Below are 12568 nucleotides of genomic sequence, written 5' to 3' on the forward strand. Positions count from 1 at the left end.
GTGGCGGCGTGCCTGCTGCAATCAGGAAGTGGAGCCGGGGTGACGACACAACCTCAGCCCTGGCCCTTATGATCGCGCCTTAGGTGCATGGCTCCTGTCATTCGGCGCCAGGCACTGATGAGTGCCTCTTTCTTGTTACTGCAGAAGGCACCTTAGATTTCATCTGCGGGAAATCCCTCAGTGTTTCCAATTACTGCAGAAGGTTCCTTAGGTGTCGTTTATCAGAAATTCCTCAGTGTTTAATGTTCAACATTTCTTGTGGTGTATGGACTGATTGGCCAACAAGAAGGGGTCTCCCATAGCTGTCCCATCAGCCATAATGGAAGTATATTTCTGGCCCAACTCTACAAGGTTATTGTCCTGCCTGACTTGTTTAGTGAGGCAGTGGACTTCTGTCAGCCAAGTACCTGTGGTTATTTGTTCTGTGTGGGGATTATTCAGCTGCACCTTCTAATGTGTTGTATACATTGCTCTTTCCATCTGCATTTAACATCTTCCTCCATCTAGGAACAGACTAGGCCTCCTAGGTTCCTGATGTGGGGCCACTACTATGGGAGGGATCATCCTGCTTCTAGGCAGACTCTGCCATACAAAAGTTAGTTAGGGATAGCTTTCCCATCCCCATATTTTGGTTGCCATTACTCGCCCTATTTTGTGTTTCCAACATTTCGGTATTCTAACACGTCTATATTTTTCCATTGCAGACATTGGTTACATCTAGACATGACGTGTTAGTGACAACTCTGGGGGGCGCCATTCTTGCGGCTTACGTGAACAAATGCTGCTTTTTTCATGCAGCCTGTGTGTCCTTGTAAAATGATGTGTAATTTGGCACATCGACTCCCATGGGTCCATGTGCTGCCCAAGTCTGGTCAGTTGTAGACTCGGACAGCACAGGAACTGAAAATACAGTTGTATGCCTTAGGCCTTACTTTTTGTACTATTCTTTCAGACAGAAAGTGTTCTTTTGGCCTCCAGCAAACCAGATTCATCCATCACAGTGCCAGATGCAGAGAATGTGTTTTCTTTGCTCCAGAGTCCAGTAGGGTTGACATATTTATCTAATGCTTGGCATGACATGCGGTAACCTCAGGCTTGTAAGGAGATACTCAGTCATGGAAACCCAATCCATGTTGCTTCCAGGGACAATTGAGAAAATGTTAAAAGTTAGTTATCTTTTGCTGATCTTAAGTCGCAGCTTGATGTACTCCGGAGCTGCATCCACAATTATGATGGTTGTTATTGGAAATAGTCAGAAAACTCATTAACAGAAACATCCGTGACAACTTAGCCGAGCCCCTCTAATGTAGTAAGACCGTTTTTTCCAACATCTGATGTACGGTGTCTGGTGCAAAAACAACACTTCCCAGAATGCAAAAAAAACAGCGAGCACCGTGCTGACATTGAACCAACAAGGAATGCTGGGAGATTTCAGCTTTGAATCCAGCAGAATTGTGAATGCAGTCCTTGACTATATTACAGACTACATGCACTACTACATTATTAGAGACCCTGGCCCTTGCACAATTCGAGCTTCCCTGTATTGAAATGACACCCGTAACCCCGGAGTGCACCGTAAAATGAAGTGACAAGTTTTCGATGGATCTGTATCAGTATGAATTCGCATTAGAATAGGAATATCAAGCAATCTGAGCGTCATCTAACGAGGCCTGGTCATCGGTGGTAGACTAGCAGAGCCCAGGATTTCATACACTGCCGACCTTGTGGGGTTTTCTCTTGCAACAGTTTTGAGCGGTTATATCAAAGGCGGTGTGATCAAGGAAAACCATTGTGCAAAAGGGGATCCTGCTGAGGTAAACAACTTGTTGAAAGGGGTCAGAGAAGGATGTCAAGAACCTTTCCAACGAATAGGTAGTGCACAGTCAAGTGAATTGCAGCCAACGCTGGAGCTCCAACTAATGTGTCCAAATGCACAACTTGTCGTTCCTTAAAGGGGTTCTGTCATTTAAAAAAAAAATCAATACTTACCTATTCCTCCCCAGGCAGTCTTCTAACCGCATCTTCTCCTCGCTGATCTTCTCTAGTCCCTCGGGTTACCTCACCTCCAGCTATGATGCGTTCATTCTTTGCTTTCTTCTTCCGGCAGATCAGTGAAGGTTACGTCACTAGTAACATTCACTGCCTAGGAAGGAATGACGATCTATTGCTGAGACTGCGCATGTGCGCTGTCTCGCTGCGAGAGTTTGTATACTATTACAAAAAGACAGCACGCATGCATAGTTTCTGCAACAGCTTGGCACTCACTGCTAGGCTATGGACGCTACGTCACTAGTGACATAGCGAACATTACCCTACAGTAAGGAGACTGCAGAGAATGGACGGTTCGTCACCGGAAGAAGAAGAATCACTTCACTGGAGGTGAGGTTATCCAATGGACTGCAGGAGACAGAAGATCGACGGGGAGAAAATGTGTGAAGAAGGCAGCCTGGGGAGGAATAGGTAAGTATAGAATTTTTGTTTTCTAATGACAGAACCCCTTTAATCCGGGTGGGCTATAACAGTGGAAACCATTTCCAGCGTCATTGCTGGCTAAAAGAAACAAACGACAAGAATCAAGTGGGCAAAAGAGCAAAAAATTGGACTACTAAGTAGTGGAAAAATATTGTCTGGTCAGATGATTCCAGACATCTGTTGCACCATGCTGATGGGAGGTCAGAATTTGGTGCGAGCAGCATGAATCGATGAACCCTTCCTGTTAGCTGTTCAGATCATGCCAGTGCCTCCATCTAATCTACAAGAAGTTTCCTGTCCGCTTGGGCCAATATGCCTGCAGAGCGATTTATACACCTAGTGGAGTCTATGTCACGCTTAACTCCTGGGGTTCTGAAGACCAAAGAAGACCCAACGCTCTACTAGATGGGTGTCTTAATAAAGTGGTCATTGGCTGTATATAATCTGTTCAGAGCCCAGTGACTATTCTTTAACAAAGAAATCAATTCTCAACGATGAGCTGTCTCATTGCAGCCAGAAGCATATCTGCAGGCGATGGCAGGCCAAACCTCTGATGTCTAACCACTTGTGGGCTTGAGCTACGGTAACCGACTCTTGTCATCCGCAAAGATAAAGTCATATTGAAAGCCAGAGATTGCAAGTGCCCGGGTAAGAGATGCACACAGGACCTCGGGGACGACGGAGGAATCAGATGGTGCTGGAAGAACACTGTGATGGGTTAAAACAATGGTCTCCAACCTATGTTTCTCCGGCTGTTGGGAGACTACAACTCCCAGCATGTCCTGACAGCCAAAGGGCAGGTATGACAGGCAGCTGTGATTGTTGGGTTAATAGTTAGAGGGTAAATAAACAGAGAGCGCTTCCTTTAGAGTGTTAGCTTGCATATGGTCATGTAATCATTAGCGCTGTCTCTAATCTGGCTGTGGAGTTTCCTTCTCGCTGTGCCTCTAATAATAATCCATTTGCTCAAACAATCAGTGTAATCGCATATATTTGGTATTTACGTCACACGGCCTCCGCTTCCTTCTTATCATTGCATTATAATCTAGTTGCTATAAAATCCCATCAGACATTGCCTCCAATTTAGCCTGAAAAGTCACAACCAATATCATTACTGTAGTAAATGCGCCTAGTAGCTGCATGACTTGCATACCGCCGGCCATAAGACCGCAGTCTGTCTCTACGCACCACGGAGAGGGCCAAAAATGGCAAAGATCTGAAGGAAAACCAAGGTGAAGCTAAAATTTACGTCTCATATACGGAGCCGTAATAGAGTACATCCACAGGAGTGTAATAGTTCTCCATGCAAGCCATTGGGCTTGATGTACGTGAGTATCTGAGATGCACAGAGCCATACAACAGTTCATGGACTGCACTATGGGTCTGCTGTATAGATCCATATTGCATTCTCTGCATGCTATACAATGACATCCCAAACGTCATGAGATAGGAACTAAGATCATGTAGGACCCCGGCCAGAGGCGTAACCTGAAGCTACTGGATCCCAATGCAAAACCTTTAACAGGGCCCTCAACTGTAATGCTTTATTCATAGTACTGGGCTCCCTATGTGGAGAAGAGGGGCCTTAATGGCCCCCTAAAGCTCCTGGGCCTGGGTGCAACCGCATCCTCTCCATCCCCTATAGTTACGCCAGTGACCTTGGCAAAGTGTAGCAATTTGACAAAGTATTAATTCAGCAAGTGGATGGAAGACATCTGGATGAATGTTGAGACGTCTGGATGGCTACCCACAGCCTAGTGGTATTGGTGCAGGATCTCAGGTGTGAATAGACCTCTCCACCACATCCCATAAATGCCCCTTCGGGCCCCTGTCGGGCGAATGTGTAGGCCACACCATTCATTGGAACTCTCCAGAATGCTCCTCAAGCCAATTCTTGACTGCTTGACCTAATGACATAATGCATATGTGATGCTTTTGGTTATGAAGGTTTGGGCCTCAGTGTATGACAAAGACAAGAGGCTTTATGTTTTAATATGGATTTTGTAGTTAGTTTGCTACTTGACTAACTTCCTTAGAAGTGTAAGACATTTTGGGTCAACTGACTTTTCTAGAAGTCCCAACTGTAAAATGCGTTCATTACCACCAGGCCTACTATCAGTAGTATCGGCTCTGTACAGATAAGTGGTTAGGGTTTCTTGAGTTCCCTCCCTTCCGTCCTTCATATTGAATCCCATTGCTTACTTTTGATGGACACTTAGGTGGATCCCACACATATTGGCCCATAGATCCGTGGGAGCCATACTACATATTTGATGGGTCCTTCTGGAAGGGGGAAACAGAAGTCCAACTGGGACTTGTGTAGTAATTTGTAAATATAATAAATGGCCTCCTTGTGAGGGCAGCTGCTTTTTGGAATAGTTTGGGTCCCTAATAGCAATGCCAACTGTACTATCCTGATTAGGATGCCTGAAGGTGGATGTACATGCTGCAGGTAATCTGTGGTAATCCCATGTGAACTATCACTAATTGCCAAACTGCATCTGGACTTGTTTCAGTTGACAAGTCCAAGTACAGCCCAGCAACTTGCCGTGACCACTGATCACTCTCAGCATGTACGGGCACTTTTATACTGTCTATTCAGGTCCATTAAAGTGATCCAAGTTGTGATTCTTGTTCTAATTTAAAGTGAATTCAATTAGATCAGAGCGATCCTCCGGTTTCAAGGCAAAACTCTGTCCTAAGCCGGTGGGTGGTTATATTACTTGGAGTTGTTCTTCTCTGCCGCTCCTCTAGACTGGGAGGACTACCCATTTACCTCTTAGCTCCCCTTTATCTATGAAATAAAGGACACAACAACCTGCTGGCGTTTTACGTGGGTAGGCCACAGCTTTATTTAATTTCTCTTTTACTCCACTTTATACCCATCTTCCATGCCGCTTAACCGCTTTATAAAATTTAAAACTTTTAACGTAAAACAACCAGGCGTAAGAAAGCCCCATGATGGGCCTGTACAGCCCTTCCATCCATTGCTGGCATGGAATAAAATTACCGCCTAACCCTAAGCTGTGACAACTTCCTAAACAACTTAACTTCCTCATAATAACTCTATCCCACCTCCCTTTCCTTACAGGGCGGGTGGGTGGGCGACTCCACTCTTCTTTCTCCTTCTGAGCACTGACTCCTCCTCTTCCTCTCTTCTCTTTCCTATCCCTCTAACACCTTCCCTTGGTCGCTTCCTTCCTCTCCATCTAGCTAGCCCCGCCTCCCAGTCCCCCACAGCTACGTTATACACTTTGCTGTTTTTCAGACTGGGAGGACTACCCATTTACCTCTTAGCTCCCCTTTATCTATGAAATAAAGGACACAACAACCTGCTGGCGTTTTACGTGGGTAGGCCACAGCTTTATTTAATTTCTCTTTTACTCCATTTTATACCCATCTTCAATGCCGCTTAACCGCTTTATAAAATTTAAAACTTTTAACGTAAAACAACCAGGCGTAAGAAAGCCCCATGATGGGCCTGTACAGCCCTTCCATCCATTGCTGGCATGGAATAAAATTACCGCCACCAAGGATGCAGCATATCCCTATGCTGCACTCCGCCCCCCACATGCCAGCCACAACGCCTCCTCTACCCCGTCCTGCAGTCCTGACAAAAACGTGTCGGTGCCAATATCACTAAGGTGAACACCGTCACCCCTAAACATGCCTATCTCTCTCTTTTCTAACTCCCAATGTCTAACTGACACCCCCCCAATTGACTGAACAAATTTAGACATCTTAAAATTAACGTTCCTCCTCGCTCTCTCTATAGCCTCCATATCCCTCGCGTCCCTCCAGAACCTTCTGGCCACAATATCTGACCAGACTATAATAACGTCGTTAAAGAATTTTTTAAAACGGTATAAATCCTCTTTCATCAACGTTAGCAACTCTCCCACTTTAACTTTCCCCAGATCATTTCCACCCGCGTGGATTACCAAGATCACTTTATCGGGTGACCGCCTGCTGATTTGCAGCACCTCTTGGAGCAGCCCGGTCCATTTCAAACCTCGTACGCCGTGCCATTGCACGCATACGTCTTTTTGTCCCAAATGGGGACCCACCGGCCTTGCTCTGGCCCTCTTTTCGGCCCAAAATATGTAGGAGTGTCCTACCACCCACACTGTCCAATTTGAACCTGTAAAACAAATCAAGAAAGAAAAAACAGGGGAAGACTGTCCCCAACATCAAACTCATAACCATTTCACAGTACTCTCAAATCCGGCCTTACATAGGACCGGTATGCCTCCGATTTCCACCTACCCACCCTTTTTACCTCCTCACTTCGCAACCCACAGGAAAACGCCGACGTGGCCGCCCCAATTCTAAACGAATGAGACCCAAAATCGTTTGGCGCCAAACCCAGGTTTTTTAAGCATGACCGCATTATCGCCGTGAACTGGTACCTTGTTACCGGAAATCCCGTTGCGTGCACCAATAGCGGGCCGCCACCACTGTGGCGTGCCATAACGTCTCTAACTAACTTTACTGGGCACCACTCTGTCCCCAGCGCACGAATCCGCAACCATTCTCCCGCTCCGTATATGTCCGTTTTCGATTTTCTTATGCAAATCTTAATATCGTCGTCCCCGAGCGAAACATCCGAAAATTGCAGACCTCCCGGATTATTTTTACTCGTCGATACTAATTCGCCCAACCGCAGCGCTGCAAAAAAGGCTAAGGAAAATGTAGTTCTAAAAAGCGCCGTTTCTTCCGCGTTCGCACATACTGATCCCATTATCTTCATCATTGCGCAAAGCAGCTCGAAAGTGATCGGGCGTCTCCCATCCCGAGAAAACTTCTCTTTCTTCCAACCTTTCAGTATTTGCGTAAAAACAAAATCCTTTGTCACGTCCCGACTCCCGTGTAAGCGTAACAAAAATGCTATTGCCGAAACGTGTTTTCTCGCCGCATCCGCCGACGCTCCCCGCCCGCGCAGGTTCGCCAATGTGTCTAAAGTAACCGCTCTAGCCTGTTCCGTATCCGGAAAACCACCCCCGGCGACCTCAAACCATTGCTTCCAAATCGCATTGTAGCGCCGCCATGTGGCTTCGGATACCGACTTACGGACCAGATTCAGGAGCTCCTTTCTATTATTTGCCATAAGAAAGCAGGGCAACATACCCCCTCGACGTCCGCCGTCGGGTGAAGCTCCCTGAATTTCGACATCTGAAATCGAGAAAGAGCGTCAGCTTTGTTATTTAAATGTCCTGGTACATGGCTCGCTTTGAACTTTATGTTATGCTGTAGGCAATCCAAAATCAAATGGCGTAACGCCGCCAACACCAATTTGCACGCTGAGGACTGTTTATTTACCGCTCTCACCACCGTCTGGTTATCCGACCAAAAACATATACTTCTATTAGCCAACACCGGGCCCCATAGTTCAATGGCGACCATGATGGGAAAAATTTCCAACAGAGCTATGTTTCTCGTCCATCCTCTCTCGACCCAGGCTTCCGGCCACATGGCGTTGCACCACCTGTTACCAAGAATCACACCAAAACCACAGGCTCCCGCTGCATCTGATACCAGTCCTAGCTCCTCACTGTCGACTTCTTCCCTTTGGCATATTACCTGCCCATTGAAAGTTTCGAGAAAAACCTTCCATATGTGCAGGTCCGCCTTCATTTCCTTTGTCACCCTGACAAAATGATGAGGCTCCTTTGCCCCTTTCGTCGCCAAAGACAATCGCCTCGAAAAGGCGCGTCCCATAGGTATGACCCGACACGCGAAATTTAGCAGGCCCAGCAGCACTTGCATTTGATGCAGTGTAACTTTCCGTGATGTACCAACGGTCTCTACCATCTGCCGCAGCCGTGCAATCTTTTCCTCTGGTAGCCGAAACACCATATCCTTAGTATCGATCTCGATACCTAAGAACTCCAAAGCTGTCACTGGCCCTACTGTCTTTTCCGCGGACAGGGGAACGCCTGCTCTTTCCATCAGCCTCTGAAAAGATGCCAATAGAAAACCGCATACGCCTGACTCGGGGGGCCCTACGAACAAAAAATCGTCCAGATAGTGTAATACCGAAGGGATGCCCGTCTCGAATCGAAGTATCCAATCCAAAAATGAACTGAAAACCTCAAAATAATAGCACGAAATAGAGCATCCCATTGGCAAACACATGTCCACGAAATAGCACCCTTCCAATCTACACCCCAACAGATGAAAACAATCAGGGTGTACCGGAAGCAACCTGAAAGCTGATTCAATGTCCGCCTTTGCTAACATTGCGCCAGCTCCCGCCCGACGGACTAGATACACCGCCCGGTCGAAAGACGCATACGACACTGCCGCTTGCTCTTTCGAAATCCCGTCGTTGACCGAATCACCCGTCGGAAAAGATAAATGATGGATAAGCCGGAACTTGCCCGGTTCCTTCTTCGGGACCAGCCCCAAAGGTGAAACCCGCAAGTTCCCGAATGGGGGCTCCCGAAATGGGCCCGCCATCCGACCCAATTCTACCTCTTTCAGTAACTTCTCCATCACTAACTCTTTGTTTTCTCGAGCCGATTTTAGATTGTCGCAGAGCCTAAGGGAAAAAGTCGGGTTGTGCGGTATCCGGAAACCTTCCGTAAAACCTAACCTAATTAATCTTGCCTCCTGCGTCCTGTGGTACCGGACGAGCCACCGCTCCAGGTACCTGACGTTCACTGGGGTTCGCCCCTGCGCTGGGCACCCCTGGTGTAACTGCTGTCCTCTGTCGCCTAAAACACCGTACTGCGGAGTGTGCTCCTCCGCACACTGAGCACTCATGCCGAAACTTACACGATGCGTAGAATCGGCAATGACCTTCGTTGAAGGCCCAGCACGATCCGGAGGGTTTTGATGCCGCAGGTGCCTGCTGTCCACTGGCGCCTGCAGCGGTCCCCTGAAAAAACGGTTTTACCGGTTTTTGTGAAAGAATAAGCTGGATCCACACATCCGTTGCCTTCGTGGCCCAGCTTATGTTCCTCATTCCGGAAATACGACGACGAAAATCCTCGTCGTACCTCCACCACGCCGACCCTCCGTGCAGTTTATAAGCACTATGAATGGTGTTCATATACACCATTAGTTCAGGGCCCTTCTGTGGGCTGTGTTGACAAGCTACGTGTGCCAACATTAAAAACGCCTGTAGCCAATTACCAAATGTTTTGGCTACTTTCGCTTTTTTGTCGGTCCCACGTTCCGAAAACCGTTCTTTGTCGACCGCAATATGTTCCACCGACAATAGTGACCATATGTCAACATATGTACCATTTTTAATTTTCTCCGTTACTTCTTCCGTCAAGCCCACCCCGAGCGGGGCTACCCCGCAGAAAAGTGTATCTGCGAACCTTAAGCCGTCACCAACCAGCTCTTCGCCCCTACGACTCGCCCCTTGCGAGCTCTCGGGTGCGTGAGCCAAACTTTTACCAACCTCATAACGATTTACCAGCGCTTTTAGCGCTCCCATAAACTCTTCATCACACAACTCTTCGCCCCTACGACTCGCCCCTTGCGAGCTCTCGGGTGCGTGAGCAAAACCTTTCTCAATTCCAGAACGATTTACCAGCGCTTTAAGCGCACCCATAAAATCTTCGTTATACTTATCACCTGATGTTACCGATACATCCCAAACATTTTTGTAGTGTGACTCACCCGCCTTGTTCCTCCCTGGTTCCGCCAAGAGGAAGCTCGGGCCGGGTGGCGTTGATACACGATCCCGCCTCTGGCCTGCGTTCGTTCCGTGCCCAAATCATGGGTGACACCACGGTTTCTCTGGCTCTGCGCACTGAATGCCCTACCGGCCGAAGGTGCCATATTGTGTCTGCTACTGCGGGGAGCGTACCTATTATCTGCGGAAGAAGCCGGCGAGAGAGATGAAGTATCGCGTGAAGCCCGAGCGTCCCGCTCCCGGCCGCTGCGCCTATCGTAAACAACCGCCGCTCCTGCCCTTCTCTGTGTATCCATTAGAGGGGCCTTCCTTTTCCGACCCTCATTCTCTGGAGACGCTGACGAGCTCGTAGATACCCGCGCTCTTCTGCCTGCCCTAAACCGCTGCGCCCCTTTTTCGCTTCTGCGCCCCCCCACCCCTCCATACTTACCTTGCCCTGCTGCTTGCTCCTCCCTAGCGCGCCAACTAGCTCGCTCCCTTGACGAGCTGCCCGGTGAGCGCCCGCCTGTGTGCCGCTCGTGTCGGGCGCCCTGCCCTCCACCTGCTGCCCCTGATGCCACTATTGCTTGTTGCTGCATAAAGCGCCCCCGCCCCTCCCCCCCCCCTCCCCTCTCCAGGCGGAGGGGCTGTTGCCAACGCCCCAAGCCCCCTTCTCATGAAAACTATACTGCCTGCACTATCTCCACTATCCCTACTCTCCCTTCTATTTATCCTCCTGACACCTCTCTTTGAAATCCGACCCCCCCCCCTTCCCTCTCGCTACCCCCGCTAAGCTCTCCCTCCCCCCCCCCGCTGCGCTCCTCCGGGCTGAACAGGGACTCGCTCCCGTAGCCCCTTGTGGCCTCCTTCCGAAGTGCAGGCCTCCCGCCAGTACTACTTCCGGCTCGCAGATCCCTCCGCCTGCTGAGGGAGACACGTGTCCCGCTCTCCCTCACCTCCGCCATGATCTCCTGCACCGCCACAGGATTCCCCTTGCCCGCGCAGGACTTACCCGACCTTGGCACCGCTCCTCCTCTCCCGGTGAGTAGACCTCCGCCTTCCGCTCCGCTCTCGTCCCCACTCCTACGCTCCCCAGGCCTGTAAGCCTCCGCCTGGCGCTGCGACCTCGCCGCTCCACTCCGGCTCGCTCCCGCTGCTCTTGGGCTGCTTCTGCCCCCTTTTTTCGTCGCTGGGCTGGGGCTTAATCTTGCCGGTGGTTGCCTCCGTCTTTGCGGCCTCCCACGAGGTTCCGTGCCGCCGCACTCCGCCGCTGGCTCCTCTTCCGGCCTCGCCTCCGGTAACGCCGCCGCCGCTGTTGCCGCCGACCGGTACTCTTCGGCCATCTTCACGAGCCACAGGGGACCCTGGCTGGCCACCGCTTCCCGAATTTGCTGCGTTAGGTGCTCCATCTTCAGACTTGCTGCAGACCTCTCCTGGTGCGACTCCACTCTTCTTTCTCCTTCTGAGCACTGACTCCTCCTCTTCCTCTCTTCTCTTTCCTATCCCTCTAACACCTTCCCTTGGTCGCTTCCTTCCTCTCCATCTAGCTAGCCCCGCCTCCCAGTCCCCCACAGCTACGTTATACACTTTGCTGTTTTTCAATAACACCGTTTTTGGGCACCATTTTTGGCTGTCCGAGATGGTTGCAGCAATTTTCTAATTACCTAATGCACACTGTGCACTACTATCTGATTGGCCATTGATGATCAGGTGAGCATATATCGAACATATACAGTGCATTGGTAGTCTAACGATTGTCTGCTGTCTTGGATGGCTGAAAATAGGACTCAAAATTAGTGGATTAGGGGGACTGCAAAGAAGGGCAGCTACAGGCCATATACCCCTCTACTCCTTCTGTTCCAAAACAGAATTTTGCCCCAAAACTGGGGTATCGCTTTAATTAGACATGTAGAACATAATTTTACTAATATTGTGAATGCTACCAGGATTTTTGCCAAATAAACTGTCTTTCAAATAGTGCTGAGAGACCACAAATCATCATGTCATAAATGTAAACAAATGGGAAGATGGAACAATGCCTCTACAGCTCCACCTATTAGAAGGCAGCATGGTGCTTTCTAATAGGTGGCTCTGTAGAGGCATTGTTCCATCTTCCTATTTGCATTGATTTCCCAGAGAAGCATTGTATGGCTTTATAAGTCTCATCACAGACACTAGATGCTTTCCCTAAATAAATGTAAACAGCATACATAGTGCATAGCCCTCTGCCAGTCTCTTGAAAAAAAAAAACGACCTCCATTTAACCCATTAAAGGGGTTGTCCCGTGGCAGCAAGTGGGTCTATACACTTCTGTATGGCCATATTAATGCACTTTGTAATGTACATTGTGCATTAATTATGAGCCATACAGAAGTTATAAGAAGTTTTTCACTTACCTGTTCCGTTGCTGGCGTCCTCGTTTCCATGGAGCCGACTAATTTTCGCCGTCTAATGGCCAAATTAGCCGCG

General features: G+C 48.9%; 2 protein-coding genes across 4 annotated transcripts in view; one reads left to right on the top strand and one right to left on the bottom strand.

Annotated features, from left to right (window-relative positions):
• Positions 1–12568, top strand: part of DVL1 (dishevelled segment polarity protein 1) — a 172056-nt gene that overhangs the window by 97439 nt on the left and 62049 nt on the right. The window lies entirely within an intron of this gene.
• Positions 5932–10148, bottom strand: LOC136632149 (uncharacterized). Its single transcript, XM_066606819.1, has 2 exons — positions 10105–10148; positions 5932–7644 (listed from the first exon to the last, which is right to left on the bottom strand). Exon 2 carries the CDS (start codon positions 7595–7597, stop codon positions 6680–6682), a length of 918 nt encoding a protein of 305 aa, XP_066462916.1. The 5' UTR covers positions 7598–7644; positions 10105–10148; the 3' UTR covers positions 5932–6679.

Source organism: Eleutherodactylus coqui, chromosome 6 (genome assembly GCF_035609145.1).
Source record: "Eleutherodactylus coqui strain aEleCoq1 chromosome 6, aEleCoq1.hap1, whole genome shotgun sequence".
NCBI lineage: Eukaryota > Metazoa > Chordata > Amphibia > Anura > Eleutherodactylidae > Eleutherodactylus > Eleutherodactylus coqui.